Source organism: Mauremys reevesii, linkage group 8 (genome assembly GCF_016161935.1).
Source record: "Mauremys reevesii isolate NIE-2019 linkage group 8, ASM1616193v1, whole genome shotgun sequence".
NCBI classification, from domain to species: domain Eukaryota; kingdom Metazoa; phylum Chordata; order Testudines; family Geoemydidae; genus Mauremys; species Mauremys reevesii.
Genome location: NC_052630.1, coordinates 8,714,673 through 8,736,295, shown reverse-complemented (window position 1 = coordinate 8,736,295; position 21,623 = coordinate 8,714,673). Strand labels below are relative to the sequence as shown.

The 21,623-nt window shown below is 38.6% G+C and overlaps 1 protein-coding gene across 24 annotated transcripts; it reads right to left on the bottom strand.

The window, feature by feature from the left end:
* Positions 1-1,848: 1,848 nt before the first annotated feature.
* On the bottom strand, positions 1,849-20,913 carry CLK4 (CDC like kinase 4). 24 transcript variants are annotated; one of them, XM_039484537.1, is made up of 16 exons: positions 20,649-20,849; positions 19,226-20,050; positions 17,283-18,546; positions 16,562-16,651; positions 15,150-15,307; positions 13,813-14,038; positions 12,509-12,599; positions 12,049-12,115; positions 9,110-9,226; positions 8,843-9,009; positions 8,581-8,675; positions 6,200-6,329; positions 5,190-5,272; positions 4,036-4,115; positions 2,248-2,335; positions 1,849-2,160 (listed from the first exon to the last, which is right to left on the bottom strand). In XM_039484537.1, exons 3-16 carry the CDS (start codon positions 17,325-17,327, stop codon positions 2,020-2,022), a joined length of 1,578 nt encoding a protein of 525 aa, XP_039340471.1. In that variant the 5' UTR covers positions 17,328-18,546; positions 19,226-20,050; positions 20,649-20,849; the 3' UTR covers positions 1,849-2,019. The 24 variants fall into 24 exon arrangements, with proteins under 24 accessions (XP_039340471.1, XP_039340472.1, XP_039340477.1 ...); XM_039484538.1 differs by having other exon boundaries at positions 2,020-2,160; positions 20,788-20,877; XM_039484543.1 differs by having other exon boundaries at positions 2,020-2,160; positions 16,562-16,646.
* Positions 20,914-21,623: the final 710 nt, after the last annotated feature.

Here is a 21,623-nt window from a genome sequence, read left to right as displayed (position 1 = left end):
ATTGAAGGGGTGAGTGTTATGAAAGATAATCATGCATGGTGAGTTGGTATGTACACAGAGAAGAATGGGCTGTGAAAGATCTTCCCCAGCACAATTCTACTGTTTCAAGAGTGTTTAGAAGATCAGATGAAACAGAACCAGACACAAGCAGCTTTGCCCCAAGATCTAGTGTCCACTCCTACCCAAAAACAGCCTAATGGAACACAACCACTAATCTGAATCTTACAAAAATTAAGTAAAGACCTGGCTAAATAGCTGTATCTTGCACATCACCAAACCCAGACTCTTATGGGGACCACCAGATGAATGACATTCTAGAAGCATAGACCCTCCCACCCAGCAAGCCAATCATGCTGTGTTAAGTGAGTTAAGTAGCACTGAGTAATACAACAAAACCGTGATGCAGGTAGGAAATGGGCTGGCAATCAGTGCCAATTTTTTCTTGAAAATATGTCTGAAAAGGACTTGGTTTCCACACTCAGCAATTATGACTAAGAATCCATCTTCTCTTCCCCCTCTCTTTTGCACCGTTGAAAAGGCCTGAGTTATGACTTCCTGAGGCTAAAGCAGAACTATTAGTTCTTAAGTAAATACAGACCAACTTCATGAGAATATTTAAATCATGAAGACTTAATACTTGGGGAGGAGATCATGCAGGTGTCCATTCCATTAATGAGGATGATTTTGCTACAACTGGGACAGAAAAGTGTAACGGAATTTTAGCATTCAACACACAAACTTCCAATGATGCAGATGGAAATTTGTATCCACCTTTTTGGTTCCTGATCCTACAAAGGGAACTGCACGTGTGAACTGATGTGCTCATGTGCAGCACCCACTTCTGTGACTCTGCATGAATACAGGTTTTCCTTGCAGGACCAGGGTTTCAGTGATTAACCTTTGTTCAACTTTTGACAGCCACTGATACTTTGAGATGTCATATTGCAATTTATAGAAAAAAAACCATGACTTTTACTGCCATATTCCTGCTGTATTTATCCACAGCTGGCTAACCTAAACTTATTTAACAGAACTACAAATTTGCAAAGAGTCTCTTCTGGTAGTCAGAAGTTTAGTGATTCCCTCACTCTGAAATTCATGGGTAGACAATACTTCCTCCACCCTCTTTTTCATTAGAGTAAAGGGACAGGTTTTTATGTTTGGTAGAGCAGGAGAGTCCCACAAAAACACTCACTGTGAGACACTTTACTAAGGAAATTGTTGGTGTTTAGAGATTCAAACAAACGTAAAGTGAAAATGTCAGTGATACTCTTAGTAAACTGTCATCTTAACCAAGGAGTACTTGCCAGTATGGGCACCAGGGCCAACAGAAGTTTCCAGGAATTCGGACTAGTCAGATTATATTTATGCACATGTGCATTACGCCAAACATTTGGAAAAAATGACCCACACAAATATACACTCCCCTCTCTTTAGATTTGCAATTGTCATTAACCATAGTTCAGAAGATAACTGCTCAGTAGGTATTAAATAGCAAGGTTACAGTAAGACCTACTGAATTTGAAAAACAAAAAACAATTAAGGGCTTTTAAAATTAAACGGCATGTAAAATATTTGAAATATTTAAAGGATACTAGTTTATAATGTTACATGTCTCCATACAGAAATGTATGGGCACATACCTAATGTTAGGTATATATGCAACATTTTTTCCAGCATTGTTTAAACTTTAATGATTAAAGACGTGGACTCTTGTTTCAAACTAAAGAAAAAGGTGATATTTGTTAGACCTATCTGTGAAAGTATTAGTATGCCAACAAGTTTAAAAAAATGCAACCTATTTCAAAAATGAAAATTACTTTTAATTTTTACATTTTTGACATCCATGATTAAGACCATAACTGACCAACAAGATGAACATGGCTGTGATACAAAACATATGGAAATATTTAAATTTAACTGTACAAAATAAATTAAAATTTACAAAAATCTCATGCTAGCTCTGTTGACTGACACAGTCTATGTAGTCTCCTCGGAGAAACACATAAGATCTCTGAATTATTTATTTTTTAACAAGTCAAAGAAAGGATGCTGCAAGGCTTCATCAAGAGTAATTCTTTTGGCTGGATCATACTCCAACATTCTGCGAATAAGGTCAAATAGATTCTGATGATCTGAGTCATGACAATGCATTAATTCCTGAAAGAAAGAAGAAAAACTCATTTACATAGATCCTTCACAAATATGAATCCAACTGAGAAAGAAATTGATGGCTTCGGGTTTTACCTTTAATGGTTTACAACGTCTCCTAACATATCGACCTGCAGAACTATGTTCATCCCAGTCCAATTGGTCATGCTGAAAATAGCGTTTTCTGCATAGAAAGAGTTTTATTAAGCAATATTTTGTAAGTTTGATCCTGGAAATATCTACATCTTTCTAAGTAATTTTGAAGCACCATAAAAATGATGTATACTTCATATCCCTCTATACCTGGATTAAAAAAAACCCCTTTATTTTCCAGCTAACATACATAGATGAGAAAACCTGTTATCTATTGCTATATCAGAATACTGACAAAGCAGGTTAATTACTTCATTTTCCTTGGCATTCAAACCACTAAAAGCAAACATTTAAACTATATTTACACTACTGACAAAAGTTAGAGAGCCAGAAGCTTCAAAGAAGAGAGTGACTTGTCCTCAGCTTAGACTGGTGGTACATGTAAAGGAGAGGATGTCAGCCTTACTGATTTTTATAACTTTTGTTATCATAATTTCGGTTTCTTACATTTAATCTTTCTAGTTTTTGAAAAAAGTTGTCAAAGTCAAATTCTTAGTACAACTGGATACAATCAAAGTCTTCAGGGACTATATTCCCCGAACACATAAAAGCTACTGGGTCCAAATAAATGCTTGACAAATGCACTTGTCGACAGCAAGTAGGATGATTTTTGGGGGGGGGGAGGAAATGGGGGGTAGAGGAGGATGCAGGAGTCTTATCCAGTTTCTGCCAAATGTAAGCATTCATTCCGAAAAATAACTTTTGAAACTTATTTGTAAAAGTAACCAATAAGCAAGCAATTAATGTAACTAACACAGTGCTATCTTCCTGAATCTGCAGAGAGGCTGTCTAAAGCTTAAATCCTTGCACAACCCATAGCCCAACCATCCAAGCCTGTCTTCTGGAGGTGCCTGTTGTGTTGTGGGGAAGAAATCCTTCCTTCCCAGACCAGACCACTCCAAAGTACTGATATTACTCCATGCCTGTTTCTTTAGTCTCACAAATGGAGTAACCTTTGTGCTATTTGCCTCTCACTCCACCCCTCACTCTCCATGTGCTGGGAATGGATTGGCACAGTGGCAAATCCACTAGCTTCGCTCCAGCTCCATCCTCCAAACCCCACTGTGCACAGAGATGCAGGGATTTTATAAAGAACTAGGCTCTAAAGTGCACCCCATGCACTGTCCCTCCACCTCCTGGACCCACTGTATAGCAGATCCACACCACTTCCACACCTCACCAGTTACAAGAGTGTCCTCGGACCCAGATGACTTGCCCCAGTAGAGATAAGAAGAGACTTCATCTCAAAAGACTGTTGACTGTGAAGTCTCTTTCTCTAAATCCATCCATCTCTATTTATGCTTTCAACACTGCTAGGTGTTGGAAATGTTTGGGATGTTACAGCTATCTCCCTCCCAGTCCTGCTACCCAAATTTTGCATGCACTTTAAACACTGTTGGAAAGTACAATATATCTGACTAGTGAGTTACTGATGGACTTAAGAATTGGTCTTATGGATAATCACTTGCACAATTTAGATTTTCAAGGGCTGTTTTTGGATGCTTCAGAATTCCTCAGCACAAATGATAAGCTCTATAGACAAACATCTCGCTGCTTAAGCACAATTTATAATTTATAGCACTTCTCTGGCTCTAGGACTTCCACTCTGCTGAATTTCAAAGTACTGCAGCAAGAGAAACATTAGATTTTCTCTAAAAAGGTCACAAGAATCAAAAGTGTTACACAACCTAAATATAGGAGTTGCTATTAGCCCCCCCTTACCATATTTACCTTGATTTCTTAATCATGTGAGTTGGTAGAGGCCCTAACATTCTCTCCATCATTGCCAAGTGTTCTTTACTATCATGTGTCTGTAGAAAAAAAGTCATTACAATTTATACACTATTTCTTCCCTTCCACTTAAGTATACTTATTCTACACATCAAATGTCAGCCATTGCTTTATCACAGAATCATTACACATTACCAACAAAATCAGTTATGCAGTGCTGTAAGTAGACACTATGCTTTCCAATCAGAGTAAAGTGTTCCCTGAACAAAAGTGTATAATCTAAACAAGATTATTCCTATCTTATCAGCTTTTTTATAGTCTAGACAGTGTTTAGGAAATTAATATGTACCCACTTTAGCAGCAAAATTTGGTTTAAGATATTGTAGACAACAGAATTTTCTGAGTAGATCTGTATTATAACAATTTAAATGTATAGTGGCTTTCATCCTTCATGAACATTACTCTTAAATACCTGTTCCTATTATAACCATTTTACTGATGTATAGTCTGAGAGACAGACAGAATGAGTGATGTGCCTGAGATCACTCAGTAAGTCAGTGACAGAGTTTTGATTAGAACCTACAGGTACTCACTCCATCCATGCTCTAACCTATTAAGAATGTAACTACCATGTCAAAGGTTCTTGAAAGCATAGGAAGCCTTTTAATATCATATCTCCTCCTACTCATCTGTATAATTGCCCCTATACTCTCCTGATTATATGCAGTATAAGAACACCACAAAGTCTATGGACTTGTGGCATACCTAGCAATTCACCATGTTCATCTGAATTAATTTTCTGAAACTTTAACATCAGCCAAAAGGCTACTGGAACCTAGTTCTATCTACTTCATTCCTCCCTGTAAATCACCACATCTACAAATAAATTATGTAACTTTTGGTGTTTTGCTTGAGAAAGTTATGAAAGCTAAGAGGATTTAAAAAAAGAATGACTACTTTATATTTTGTAAGACATTGTATGTAACATGTTATCTTTATATAAATGTATCACTATTTACACTTTCTATTATAACACTTAAATTTGCAAACATATTTTATGCCTCTTATATTTACATTCTTTTTAAGTAGATGGCACTAGGAAATCAAGTCAAGAGCCCGTAATAACATGGTACATAACTGCTTAACATACATACCTGAAATACTGTAAGACCAAGGTAATATTCAATTAGAATGCAACCTATGCTCCAAACATCACAGGGCTGTGACCACCCCAGCGCTACAAAAGACAAACAAAAATTCCAAAGCATGTTTAATTTTTAGCTTAGGCTGAAACTGTATAAGTTACCAATCAACCTCCACCTAATGTTTGCCTAATTCCTAAGCCATTTGTCCTTACATTTTTTCTCTCCCTGAAATCATTTTGACAGTACAGAAAACAGAATTTGGCTCGAAAAAAATGAGAACTGTCAGGTTTTTTTTAATGTGCAGTGTTGTTGTAGCCATGCCGGTCCCAGGAGAGAGACAAGTTGGGTGAGGTACTATCTTTTATTGGACCAACGTCTGTTGGCAAGAGAAATAAGCTCAAGCCATACAGAGCTCTTCTTCAGGTCTGGGAAATGTACTCAGCAGGTATGTTTACACTGCACCTAAATACCTGTGGGCTGGTCTACGTCAGGTCACTGAGGCTTGCAGGGCTCGGGCTGCGGGGCTACAAAACTGAGGTGTGGATGTACGGGCTGGGGCATGTATGGGGACCCAGAGGTCAAGCTCCAGCCTGAGCCCAAACATCTACACTACAATTTTACAGCATCACAGCCTGAGCCAGCTGACACAGGCCTTTAATTGCAGTGTAGTCATACCCAGAGTGTCACAGCCAAATATAAGGCGGAACAGACGGTTTAGCACAAGTAGTTAAAATATATTTCAAGGGGCCGTTCAAAGTGAAATGGCCTGTTAGCACCTCTCTGGTCATAGGTGGGGAAAGGAAGAGTTAAGAATAAGAAAGAGGCTTTTTGTTGAGCTATTAATAGGGTAAGCCATCATTTACCTACTAGATGGTAATAGCAGAAAGGACTATATATTAAATAATTAGGACTATCAACAACTAGTTAGAGCAGTTTATGGAAAATAATGATGCTCTGGAGTGAATAGTAGTTAAGGACCAAGATCCCATACGTGAGAAGGCCTGAAAGTCTCTACTGACCTAAAATAACTTCAGGAGCTCTGTAATGTCTTGTAGACACTAAAGTACTGTGATGTTCATTATCAAAAGTTGCGCTTCCAAAATCTACAACTTTGATGTCTGTGTTTTTTAGTGTGCGTTCATCCCGCTTCTGTAACAATCAAAATACACGTGTTACATTTTGTTAATCAGACATGCTTATTTAAAATTCTAGGTTCATACACATATAATTTTAAAATACCTACAGGGTTCCAGTTGACCTAATGACATGATAAACTTCCAGCCCAGCCCTATAAAACAGTACTTCCTCCCTACATTTACTCCCATTCAGCCCAACTCTAAAAAACCAAAACAAAAAGTTGGATAAGGAAAAGTTATTTACTTATTCCCATAATACAAGAACTAGGGGTCACCAAATGAAATTAATAGGCAGCAGGTTTAAAACAAATAAAAGGAAGTTCTTCTTCACGCAGCGCACAGTCAACTTGTGGAACTCCTTACCTGAGGAGGTTTGAAGGCTAGGACTATAACAGCGTTTAAAAGAGAACTGGATAAATTCATGGTGGTTAAGTCCATAAATGGCTATTAGCCAGGATGGGTAAGGAATGGTGTCCCTACCCTCTGTTTGTCAGAGGATGGAGATGGATGGCAGGAGAGAGATCACTTGATCATTGCCTGTTAGGTTCACTCCCTCTGGGGCACCTGGCATTGGCCACTGTCGGTAGACAGATACTGGGCTAGATGGACCTTTGGTCTGACCCGGTACGGCCGTTCTTATGAAAAATCCCACAATACACAAAGCAAAAGGAACAAGCTTTGCAACTTGTCCTGAAAGTCAGCAAATATGGGCTCTGTTGCACTGAAGCTCAGTGCATGAGCACATATGCACAAATGGAAATTCCAAAATCAACATCCGCTGCTGAAAATTCTTTGCCTCCGCTGAACATATCTTAATATTTTATGCTAGAATGTCCCAATACACTCAACCAACCAACCAGACATGAGGCATAAAGTGGTTTCTAAAGAATGCATGACCCAAACCACAAAGGGTTTTATAGATCAACAACTTGAGATGAACTCTAACTTAACTGGAAGCCAGTGCAATCTTTGAATCACAGACAATATGCTTTCTGGGAGAAGCTCTGCTGACTAAGCGGGCAGCCACATTCTGTATAGTGCATAACAGCAAGTCAATCTGGATATGACAAGGCATGGATAGCTGTGGCAAAATCTACATCCAAAATAAAATTACAAAACCTTCTTGCTAAAATGCAAGTAAGAGGGCTTTTTTACTTATTACGTTATCTGAACATTCAAATATAGAGGATCCAAAATTGCAAAACTGCCAGAAATTGCAAACCTTAGTGACAAAATGCAAACTCAACAGAGAAGGCACATATTACTGTACTTCTGCCCTTTCATCTGTTTGTTATCCTTAATGTTACACCTCTCTTACCCAGGAAGATCCTTTCCATGCCCTAAATCTTTGGTACATGCTGATAGAGACCATAGATCTTACACCACTGTAGATCTAAATAAACCGAAACAGGCCTGGATCTCATCCACAAACCGAGGGCAGCAAAGCCCAAATTACCTCACTATTTCCATAAGCAGCTTGTGCACATTAAAAAAGGAGGGGCAACATAACAGAACACTATGTTACCTTACATGGCAAAGCTATTAGGCAGACAAGCAGTTACCCCAATGCTACGCTCTGGGTCTCTCAGAAAAGAATGGAAAGCAACCCTCTCCATCCCTGGTCAGGTCCCACTGGCATACCACCACCTGACAGATATAGAAAAAACAGCATAGACGATTGTCCTTGTCAACTGCCAGAACACTGACCGACACCACCAAACTGTTCTCCATATCATAACCAAATTGATAGAGGTCAAGTAAATCTGAGGCATCACCACTAGTCTCTCTACAACTTTCTAAAAAGATTCCCTGAAAATGAGAGATTAGATGCAGGGCAAAACTGGCACAATTCTCAATACTGAGAGAGTTTCTTGAGCAAGGATCTAACAAGTACTTCTTAAAAAGACAGTGAAATTGTATCTCCATGCTGGACTTTTGTATCCAGGAAAAGCATAAGTTCAACTCACAGTTCTTAGCTCAAAAGTTCTCTATGAACCCCCAGAACCTCAATAAGCAACACTGGCCATGTGTGAACTATCAGATGATATTGTTCTGCTACTTTAGATATTGTTTGGTTGAAATCAGACCAATCTTGTCTGTTAAGAGGAAAGACAGCACATCTCAGTGAGCATATGGAAGCTAGGAAAGACAACCTTTTTTACCACTATAACTTTTACACACGGCAAGTTAATTTTTAAAAGACCAAAATAAAAGGTGGTGTAAGGACAGTCCAATGGGAATTGGAATAAAAAATGTGAATTTACCATTTTAGAGTTGTACTTTACTACATAGTCAGACTCCACAAACAAAATATTTTCAGGCTTCAGATCTGTATGAGTCAACTTATTATGATGTAAAACTACAAAAGAAGGAGAAAATGGAAATCAATATACACACACACACAATATATATATATATATATATATATATATATATATATATATATATATATATATATATATAAATATTTCCTAAACTTTTTTAGATAAACATGCAGACATTAATGAAAACATTAAGTTTACTTACAATTTATAGACTGGCAAATCTGATATGACATCTGTCTAATGTCATTAATATGAAATGGCAAAAAGCTGTTTTCTTTAATAAAGTCATAGGTACTAAGTCCCAAAAGCTCAAACACAATGCAAACGTGACCATGATGATCAAACCATTCCAGCATCTGGACACAGCGGCTTTAAAAAAAGGAAAGAAAGTGAAGTGAATACTCAACTCATACGTGGTTCATTTTGCAAATCCTTAACTCTTTGGCTTATATTGCATGTTTATACTTACAACGTGCTGCTGGGATCCATGGTGTTTAAATACTCCAATACCTGTATTTCTGAACGGGCTGCTTCACGGTATCTACTAACATTTTTCACAATTTTAACTGCTACATGCATTCCTCTCCTTTGAAAAAGAAGATTAACTATATTAGTTCTCAAACAAACATCTAAAATTTGAATACACCCTGACCACCGGGGACACTGGAAGATTGTGGACACTAGAGAATTGCAGATTCGTTTTTGGGCATTTGATTTTAGCACTTGAAGGCAGGACAAGCATTATATGGTTTTTAACAGGAGCTCTGGTTAATGAGCAGGAAGCTAAGTTTTACGCTAGCCTCAGTTTCCAGATGGCCTCAAGATCTCACCTCAAGCAGCACGTGTTACAGTAGTCTAGTCTCAAGGTGACAAAAATATTGAACAAGGGTCTTCATTTCCAAAGAAGGGACAGTACTGCAAAAAAAAGTTTCTCTGCAATATACACCACATTGTTCTTGTTGTTTTCTAATGTCCCAGCTGGCTGCAGTGAAAATTAACTTTGAGAAGGTATAAGAATTAGCTTACTTTTAGATTAAAGGCATGTTTCCCACTATTGTAATTTGATAAATCTGCATGTTTTTTGTTTTATAATGTTAATGCTGTAATTAGGGCTGTCAAGTGATTAAAAAAATTAATTGTGATTAATCGCACTGGTAAACTATAATTGAATATCCTTTATTAAAATATTTTTGGATGTTTTCTATCTTTTAAAATACATTGATTTCAATTACAACACAGAACACAGTGTACAGTGCTCACTTTATTTTTGATTACAAATATTTGTGCTGTAAAAAAACAAGAGTATTTTTCAATTCACCTCATACAAGTACTATAATGCAGTCTCTATCATGAAAGTGCAACTTACAAATGTCGATTTTTTTGTTACACAACTGCATTCAAAAATAAAAATGTAAAACTTTAGAGTCTATAAGCCAGTCCTACTTCAGCCAATCACCCAGACAAACAAGTTTGGGAACATGGAAGTGTGTCCTTTGGAACGGTGGTTGAAGATGAAGAGACATATGAATCTTTAGCACATCTGGCACATAAATATTTTGCGACGCCGGCTACAATGGTGCCACACAAATGCCTGTTCTCACTTTCAGGTGACGTAAACAACAAGAGGGCAGCATTATCTTCTGCAAATGTAACCAAACTTGTTTGTCTGAGCGATTGGCTGAATAAGAAGTAGGACTGAGTGGACTTGTAAAACTTTAATGCCTACACTGTTTTGTGTTTGAGTGCAGCTCTGTAATAAAACAAAAAAAAAAATCTACATTTTTAAGTTGCACTTTCATGATAAAAAGATTGCATTACAGTACTTGTTTGAGGTGAACTGAAAAATACTTTTATCATTTTTACAGTGCAAATATTTATAATAAAAATATAAATGAGCACTGCATTTGTATTCTGTGTTGTAATTTAAATCAATATATTTGAAAATGTAGAAAAACATCCAAAAATAATTTCAATTAGTATTCTATTATTTAACATTGCAATTAAAACTGTGATTAATTGCGATTAATTTTTAAATCACAATTAGTTAATCGTGTGAGTTAACTGCAATTAATCAAAAGCCCTAATTGTAATTTTGTCTTTCTTAAAACTGAGCACAGATCCAAGCAATTCACCCTCTCTCACACATTCAGATAATATTGTCTTTCCAATTGATTAGTTGGAATGGTAATGATTTAAAAATCATTCAAGATTTAACACCAAGATCTGAAAAGGACTAGTCAAATGACAGCATGAATTAACCATCAAAAGGAGATGAAGAAATCAACTATAACAATGTTAGTGGAACAGGAGATATGAAACACCTGGTTAATTACTTTAATCTGCAGCTTTAAGTACATTGTTGAAATGAGCCAATACACACAGAAGGAAGGAGGGGAATGTTTTGATCAAAAAATATGCCATTTCCTTGATAAACAATCATAATATTCTATGAGGAGGAAGGACATTGTCTTATTGTGTGTTCATAAGAGGTTTGATGGATATGTTGAAAAACCACTGACCTAGTGGACTGAATAAATTGCTATGAGTTAGAAACTCCGGTCTCAAACTCTTGAATAGTAACTAACAATATAATGCTGGCTCACTTACTGTGTGGCCTTATCTACAGCAATTTCTTTGAGTTTAATTCCACATCCCCTTGCATACCCAAAATCCCCCAAAGTCAACAAGAGTTGTAGGAGCACAAGAAATGAAGGACTGTGCCACCTATATTTCAGTTTCCCCATCTGTGATGTAGAGATAATAATACTTATCTATGCCTGGCAATTAATGAGGAGTTGCTGTTTAGTTGATGTTTGTACTGTACTTTTTAAAAAGTAGTGTTAAATATTATAAACTGGCCTCTTTCTGAAGGGAACACTCTGCTAGCAGACATTTTCCAAGGGAAATGTGATCACAGAACAAGCTTATGCTGTCTGAGAAATAGAAACACAAAGATATATTCCATAACCACGTATATTTTTTCATATATTTTTCAGTTTGCTTACTTTGTGCACTGGCCAGCATTTTGTGTATAATCACAGATTCACTGTTTGCCAAATGTTGTAAGTGCTGTGTGTGTCTTTTGCATAGCAACAGGATAGATAAAACAGTTAAAAGATAGTAAAATATAATTGAAGAACCACACAAAAATTGACGGGCAAAGTCAGCAGCAGGTGCAATAGTATCTGAAACTACATTTATTTTTGAAGTGTGACTAGATTTCAGGTTTGTGATGTCCCTTCAATACTGATAAGCACAAAGACTCCTCCTCAGAATATATGACATGTTACATTTTATCTGAATCTGTATTTTGTGTCAAAGCAATATAACATTTGGACTATCATTTCTGATCCCAACCAAGGGGTTTTGTTGAGACAGTGCCCTTAAGAAGATGACTAACATACTTACATATTGTGATCAATGCATTCCACTACTTTTCCAAATGCCCCTTCCCCTAACGTGGCAATAATTTCATCTAAAAAGAACAAACACAAGTCAGAACAATTACTGACCTACTCAACCAATGATGAATGTTATTAATGTAAGATTTTAAAATGTGCCATTATAAAAGCATAATTAAACTTAAATCTCAGCATTTGAATATGTTACGTTATTGGACAAGTGTCATGGAAACAATTAGCTAACAACTATCTCTTGTTCTAATCTCAAGCTTCAGTTACTACTTTGGAACTTTTGAACAATAGTATTTAAATTCTACAGAAAAGATATGCAAAAGAACAAAAAAGCACAAAAGAACAAAACAAAGAACAATGAAGATTTCTTTAGCCCCCCTCCTCTGACATACTATTCTAAACAGAGTTTCTGCTGAAAAGCTTTTTTAAAAAAAGTGTTGAAAAATGTTCTATACATCTTGCTCTTAGCACGTCTCCACTTTCACAGACCAGGTGACCCTCCTCATCATCCTCTACACTCCTGGATCCTTTCCTTCGGTGACTCTTCTGGAAACGGCACCAAGATCGTCCAGCCAATCAATATATCACAGTGAATTCAGGGCAGAATACGCAATTCATTCAGCAGGGAGATATTCAGGCATTCAGTTACGCACCAGGGCACGAACAGTTGGCAGGAGCAATTTCAAATTCAGTCCCCAGAAATTCACAGGGCACAGTTTATGTTACAGAAGAAAAACATGGCAAGGAACAGATTTTCAGATAAATACTTCAAGTGATAAAGCAACAGAAAACAAAACATAATTGTCTCTCAAACACTGGTTTAAGTGAAGACTAAGATTAAGACTGCAATGTCATTATTTAGTAATAGCTTGCTATTAAACAGGAAAAAATAATCTTTATTGTATTGTACATATACGAACTTTTAACCAGGGGAGAGTTCCTTGACTGACCAGTAAAGGTTTTAAAACATATTGGTTTTAGAAATTAAAAAATTTATCAAGCAATATTACTTTTTTCATATTCAGAGAAACAAAAGAGAAAAATTTACTCAAAAAGCCCTTGAACTGCAGTGTATAATCTAACACATCTTTCTGCTTCTACTGAAGAGTGGGGAAGTATGAATACTTAGAATCATAAAACTTAGAGCTGAAGATATTCAAATGAGCACAGTAAAAAAATTCAGATAGCATGCTTATCCAATCTTCAATAAAACATTCGACAGCCATCAGTCAGACATATGAACGATCAAAATTATGCGAGGAGCAAGGTATGGAAGTGAAGTCTCTCTCTTTTAACACATTACAGGCATCAGTTGCATGTCATGTTCATCAAATTTAAATACGGGGGTACATATTTCAATTTTTTTAGTATTGGAGTTCAGCGGGGTCTCAAACTGGCTGTAAAATATCTGTTTGACCACACTGTGACAGTTGCATTGTGAAGCAGGAAAGGTGCCTGCATTCATTTCCAGAACAGAATTTAGAAGATGTCAGTAACCTAACTATTGGCCAAAGGATATTTCCAATGGAACCAAGTCTTGGATAAAATAATACTAATGATATTTTTTTCCCTAGTACTATCTAATAAGTATATATACTCACTTATATACACACACACAGAGAAAGAGATTCAGCTATGAACCCTTTATATATAAAATATATCTGTCCAAGGTACTTGTGGCTTAGGAATTGAAGTTTTAACATTCAATTAAGAAGTCTATCACTAATCTATTAATAATAAAGTTAAAAATTACTCATACCGAATGTGAATGGTGACTGGAGCAATGATGTCTCTTATGCTTCCTTTTATGACTACTTTTTCTGCTTCGACCAGAGGATTTGCTATAGTGGTGATGGTGACTCTTTTCATAGTCTCTGTGATAATGCCTGTGGTCATATACTTCACAGAAGTCATTTCTGTATTCCTCAACATATCTCCGGTCATGATGATCTCTCTCATTTATGGATCTATCTTCCAAATAATGACTGAAAATACATTTAAAGTGAATTTTCTCCACTTTAAAAATACTTGTGGTCCAACAAGAAAAATTACTTGAGTTGCTAATGCTTAACTGAACATTTATGACATTTTTATTTACAGCACAAATTCTGCTTTACAACATCTCCCCCTCTAGCAAACATCTAGAGATTTTCAGGCTAGTTTATATGAGGGAGCTGGTTAAGTCACCTGTCTAACATATATTACCTTACTTTGGAATTGTGTAAGCAGAATAACCTGTACAAGTAACAAGAAATCCAGATCCAAATAGGAAATATTTGTCTCAACAGCTGGCATAACTCTACTCCAACAACTCAAAATCTCTCTTTAAAACATACAAAAATCAAAGATAAAGTGCAAGCCCACCCTTTCTTTGGTATACACCAATGATCCTCTTCCATGTCCTTAAAACATACAAGCATAAAAGACAAAAATTTAAAACCAATTTGCCACCCTGAAAAATCTAAAAGGGAGCTACTCCTGTTATTAGTACTCTGTATTAACACACTAAGAACCAGAGAGATTTTTGGGGTTAAGACTCTCCCCTCAGAAAGCAGGGGCCATGAAAGCTGCAGAGCTAGGAAAAGAGCATCTTGTGTTGCCAAACATCCACTCCTACCATTTTAGAAGCAAACTGATGAGCTCTTTAAAATACGGTCTTCCTCTCTCAAAGGAAGGAAACAGAACACCTATATCCCCTCTTAAAGGAAAAAAAGAGAGAGAAAAGACACCTGAACAATGAATGAAACCAATCTAACCCATACTTACCCTCTTATGAAATGTTCTAAGAGAGCAAACCTTCATCTCCTTCCCCATCCTCATATACATGAGAAACATTTTATTTGAAATTTAATACTACATATTGTTGCCATGTGGGTATTCACAGAAACAGATTACATGTTAATATTTTGTAACAGATTCACAATTAAATAATTTAGATCATTGTATCAGTAAAACAAATTCTCTCTTAAACCTGGCAAATAATGAGTGAAATCCTAAAGAAATTACCAGTCTTGTCTACTCAAAACATTTTTTGGTTTAAATTAATTTTAGTTACAATTAGAGATATCAGTATTGATAATCCAAAGAGTCTTTTACCTGTCTGAAACTTCAAAATGATGTGATTTATAGGGTTTGCTTTCTTGTACACTGCTGTGGGACCTCTTTTTGCGTTTATGGGGAGCACTGTGCTTTCCTTGTTCCCAGCTCTTTCTATCATCCCACTCAGAGCAATGACTTCGTTTTGAATGTCGCATCTGTCACAAATATTTAAAGGGAAAGGAGGGTTATATTTTAGTATACTCAGAAATGATACAGTCTACTAATCCAGATTCAACAGGCTAGTTCATACAGAAATCAGAGTTTACTGCCGCTCGTTGGGGGTGGCTTAATTATGCCAGTGGGAGAGCTCTCTTCTGCTGGCATTGAGCAGCTACACAGAAAACCTTACAGCAGTGCAGACATAGCCTAAGAGTTATATATAGTTAGGACTCTGTGCTGTCATGACACAAAAATGGTTACAGACTAAGTCCTCAATCCTACAGGGCTTGTCTTCACGTACAGCGCTGCAGCTGTGCTGCTATAGTGTTTTAGTGAAGATGCTACTACGCTGATGGGAGAGCTTCTGCTGGCGTAGTTAATCCACTCCAAAAACCTCAAGAATGTTTTTCATCACTATGCAAATTAAGGAAGATCTATGGAACACAAACCATTAAGGACTTTTAAAATGTGTTACTTACAAAATTACAGGTAGCAAACTGTTAAGGGAACACTGAGTAAGAGGTGGGCTGTTAGCTGTGACACAAAGAAACCCTACATTATATAGCAGGGGGGCCTTGCTTGCAGGATGTTTGATTAAGTGTAACAATTTCAAGTTAATTTAGTGTCCAGTCCAGGGATCAGCAACCTTTCAGAAGTGGTGTGCAGTCTTCATTTATTCACTCTAACTGAAGGTTCTGCGTGCCAGTAATACATTTTAACGTTTTTAAAAGGTCTCTTTCTATAAATCTATAATATATAACTAAACTATTGTTGTATGTAAAGTACATAAGGTTTTAAAAATGTTTAAGAAGCTTAATTTAAAATTAAATTAAAATGCAGAGCCCCCCAGACCAGTGTGAGTGCCATTGAAAATCAGCTTGTCTGCTGCCTTTGGCACACGTGCCATAGGTTGCCTACCCCGGTCTAGTCTTTTTTGAAGATACTCCGTTGGGGTTTAAACTTCCAAAGAGAAGGTAGTCGATGACAAAACAGAAAAAAAAAATGTGTTTGCCCACAATTCAAGATGTTGTGATGGGATTTTATTTTGGAGAATTAGAATCTAGAGAGAATAATTCTTGGAAGGCAGCACAAAGTTCAAGCGTTTATTGCTTTTTCAAGACAGACAGAATACTCTCCTAAATGTAAAATGAGGAAAAGTGAGTTAAGGGCTAGAAAAACAGGTTATCTTAAAAAACTCAGAGTTGAGTAAATGTGGAAGAAGTGAGCAAATGTTTCCACAAATAACTTACTTGTTTTATATAAATGCTTTGTGTTTTCTTTTTTCTTTTTCCTGACTTCTTAAGACTTGGATGTGTACATAAAACTTTTTTCACCCTAAACTTGTTACATTTAGTTACAAGGAAAAATAAAACAGGGATAAGTTGTCTAACTTATCTTCCCTCAGTACTTACATTTTATGATTACACTGACATTTGTCTTAAGTGACGACTCAAGTGACTGAAAAAAATGATTTGCTTAATAAAAGCAGTCTTTGAATAAAGATGGAACAAAACTATTCCAATGAGGACATTTTTGGGAAATCTCTTAGAACAAGAACTGCATAATAAGGGACCAATCTACATGAGAAGGATAGGGAATTTTTACTTTGCCAATGAACAGAGGTGTGGCTAAAAATGGATAGCAGCACCACAAATTATTACAATAATCTTCTTGGGAACAGATTATGGATTAAATATGCAGATTCTTTTATTAGAGGCCTTGGAGCTGCCAGATTCTCTAGAAGCAGTACCGGTAATTACACTGTAGAGTCAGGAAAGCTCAATCTATTTTTCTCTAATACAGACAATTATCCTGCCTTTGTCACTTCTAAATGTTTAGATAATGTTTTCACCTCTATAACAATCTATCCAGAACTATCTTAGAAAGGCCACCCAGAAGCTTCAGCTGCTTCAAAATACAGCTATTATTTACAACAATTTAATTGGGTGAGCCACTAGAAGCAAATTATACCTTGTTCAAGTCTTTGCAAGTCTTCTTGTTCATTTCCAGATGCATATCAAGGCACTGATAATCTTTAAAGTCCTGAACCTATGAGACTCAATGACCTTGAAAACTCATTTTCATTTTACATCTTTTCCTCAGTTGAGAATATTGTTAGTTTCTTTAGCTCCAACATCCATAAAAAGAAAAGGTATCTATGACATAACCGCTCAGAGGTCATGCACACCTGTGACATCATCAAGGGCAATATGGCCAATCAAAATGCAGCCTTGAATCATCAGTGTCCTATACAAAATTTCTTCACTGCCCAGATTTATCCCTCATGCCTCCATAAAAGCCAACAGCAGTACACCTCCTCCCTCCAGGTTTTTTATGGAATATGGTTTCTTGGTCATTGGCCAGTAGGGGCTCATAGGAGCACACTAAGTGGAGATGCTAGCTTCAGGCCTCACATCCATATCACTATGCTTTGTGGAGAGGAGGAAAAGAAAACCACCTCCTCACTTAAGAAAATAAAGTGAAAATCCATTTTTCATTGTTCATTGTTAAAATAAAAAAATAAAGTGAAAATCCATTTTTCAATGTTCATTGTCCAATTCACTAATACGAGGAAGGTGAGAGAACCCTTAAGTCAGTCCTTTTGAGGAGAGTGAGGAATGGACAAGAATGAGAATAGGCAATGGTATGGTGCAAAGGAAAAGACTGTGAGGTAACATGCACATTTTCTTAAAAATATTTATTTACACAGAACTGAAGTTTATAGAAGTGATGTTTATTTTCAAACTTTATGCCATAAACTAGTGTACGCTTGTAACCGTTGTTTTTGGTGCTGTATATTAACATGGGTACTCAAATGTAAACAGTCTTCAAACATTTTTTCCAATAAAATCCACATTATAACAAAGCTTATACAATTAGCTCTTTATACATTATTTTATATGTAACTACTATATAAACCAGTGACTGTATATATATATTAATTCAGAACGTAAGTTTTAAGATATTGCACAGATTTATCTCGCCAATCTCATTGTAACACGGAGCCAGATTTTAGAATTATCTATAGAATCACATTCTGAACTCAGTGCCTAGGTAAATATGCAGCACCGCAGTACTATAATCCATACCAACCACAGTTCATAAACTCCATTAGCACAGAACTATGCAGGCATTTTTCAAGTTGGCTGCTCTACCAGAAAGAAGTGCAGGAGCAGATACAGAGTTTCTGCTGTCAAGTGTTCCATGTAGCGACTGCTGAGACAGGCACATGGCACTAATGACAAGCAGAAAAAAAATTAGGGAATAGCTATACAATCAGGAAATCAAAGTCCATTTGTACATCCAAAGGAATCTTCTGAATACATATTTTAAAATGTAAAATAAACAGTATAAAGTGTGCTAGTAACTCACTCCATATATTAAGATAGAGATTCTAAAATTGACATATAAAACTAGAATCATCATACTTGAATACGATTGCAATAAGAAGGCAAGTGAACGACCTTTCATTTCAGAAACTGATCACTGACAGTTATATCAGAAATTCTGACTTGTCTCTCTCCACACCTAGAAGCATTTCTTAACACTGAAGTTTATACAAAGAATATTACAAAGTAACAGCATCAGAATGTTGTCAAAAAAAGCAAATTGATCAAATTAACTTCTGACAATGTTAAAAAATCCCTCCTACCAAATTTCTTTCAAAAAGATTTTTAAAAAATCACTTCTATCACCAGCTTTTAAAAGAAGAGGAAGCACGGTGTTACAAGAGAGGATGAATCAAAAGGTATAAAAAGTATGGACTAAATCCTGCAAACGTGGTTAACTTGAATTCAATGAACTTACTCAGGGTAGGAAAGTTAAGCATAAGCATAAGCATTTGCAGAATCAGCGCATACCTGACTATATTTTCAGGGAGAAGCCATTCCCCCATATATCCCTCCATTCCTCACCTTTTGCCTCCACTCCCTACTCCAAAGTCATTCCTCTTTATATCCACTTCTCATAATCAAGGACTTCAATTTCTCTCTTTTGGGGATGAGGAATTTTCCTCTTCCCTTCATTCAGCTGCAAATTAATGAGGACTCCAGTTTTTATCATCACACCCTAACCAATTCAGTCTTGCAAGAGTGAGGCAGCTGTTAGGCTTGGAGTGCACCAGAAAATTAAGTCAGCCTAACTACTTCACTCAGGGGTGTGAAAAATCCACACCCATGAGTTGTGTAGTTAAACTGACCTAAATCCCCATGTAGACAGCGCTAAATCAACAGAAGAACTCTTCTGTCAACCTTGCTACCACCTCTTAGGGAAGTGGATTACCCACAGAAAGGAAAAACACCCTCCCATTAGCATACGCAGCATCTACGCTAAAGCACTGCAATGGTTCAGCTGTGCCATCGTAGCATACCAAGTGTACACAAATTAAATGCAAAAAGGGACCCAGTCAGTACTAACCAGGGACCAATGCAAGGAAAGGGAAGACTCAACTCCCCACTAATTTCAGGGGTCCCACATCATCACGGGGGACAGGGGGAGGGGATGAGGCAAGAGGAGACCAAGTATTGCTACACCCTGAAGAGATGAGTAGGATGAAATTGAAGACCCTTGTTGCTTATTTTCCTGAACTCACAACCTCCACGTGGAGGTGGTCTCTGCTGTGGAGTGAAGATTCCCAAGCTCCTCCTCCCAAATCATCAAGTAGCCAACTGGAAAAGCAGCTGAGCAGGAGCCCAGTGTTACTCCACCTTCACTCTGTACGGTCTCAGCCAGGCCCTGCCCTATTGTAAAGCACAATGCAGCTGTTCACCGCCAGGATAAAGTCCTGCGACCTCCACCCTCCGAGCTCATCCCCTCTCTTCACGTTTGTGATGCCCGGGCACCAGAGGGTTACCACGGCAGCATTTCTCCAACGCATCCCCTGCCTTCCCTGGGCAACCTCAGCTACTGACACTAACCTATTCACCCCCAGGCCCATCACAGGCCGGCCTCCTCCCCGTGAGCTACCACGACAGCCACGGAGAACTGGGCCGCCAGATGTGAGAGCGGGGAGGCTCCTCCACTGACATCTGCTTCCTTTGCCGGCCCCGATCCGCAGTCAGGGTACAAGGCGCGTGTCTCCCTGGCATTCCCGCGGGGAGGGGGGTGCGTATGTCCGGGCTGTTTGACCAGCGGGGTTCTCACAGGGGGGTTATCTGCAAACTGGGCAGGTGCCAGGGCCACCCGTGTGAGGGCCCAGCGAAGTCTGTCCAGAAATCAGTCACCCCCCCACGAGCCTGCCCCTCCCCCAGGTCCTTCACCCCCCAAATTACCGCCCTCAGAATCTTTCCCTCCCTCCTCAAATCCCCCTCAGGCCCCTTCCCGCCGCAATTACCCCACCTCGGGCAGCCTCCTGCCCTGGCCGAGGCGGTAAGTGACCCGCTTCGAGCTCAGCCGGCTCGAGTCCACCACGGCGTCGGCCTCCCCCGGCCCCTGACAAGGGATCGGGATGCGGGGGGAGGTCACCTTCGTCACTTACGGCAGGCGAGGAGCTGAGCGAAACCCGTCCCCGCCCTTCGCACAGAAACAAAATGGCGACCGCCCCCGAGCACTAGAGATACCGGCGGTTCGCTTCCCCCGCCCCCCGGTGCGGGATGACGTCACACGCACTCAGCGAGGGATGGGATGAGAACGGGACTCCGCCCCTTAGCGGGAGCGGCGATAGGGAAGCATTGAGGCTCCGAGACTCCGCCCCCTGTTGGGGGGAAAGGGAGACACAAACTCCGCCCCCTGTTGGGGGGAAGAAGGAGGCGCAGAGGCTTAGACCCTATTTGTGGGGCACTGTAAGCGGGGCAGAAGGGTTCGGGCCTGCTGGAGTCCAAGGGAGACTGTGCATTGGGAGCTGTGGAAAGCACTCAGCTGCGCACTGTGGGTCAGAACCTCAAAGATATTTTACACACTTAACTCCCATTGAAATCAGTGGATTTAGGCACCCAGATAACTCTGAGGATCTGGCCTTGGGGACCTAACCACCCCACTGCGCTCATTCAGTTACTCACAGACCCACACCACCAGTCTTTCTCCTTGCCCCTTCGCAGCCGGCCCCGTGGGGGAGTCTGATTTCTAGTGGGAAACAATCTCACAGGAAGGCTGTGAGAGAACAAATACTGTGATAGCTGCACCCAGGGCAGCTGCTGCTAACCACACCGGTGAATAATGTAGTAATATGTCCTTATTGCTCCTGACCCAGGATTTCCCCAGCTCCTATGCCCTTGGTTGTGCAGGAGATGAAGGAGATGTTAGTACCTCCACCATCTCTCTCAGCAGATCTACCTGCATAGCACATAGCCTGCTCTGTCTAGGCTGCTTTCCTCT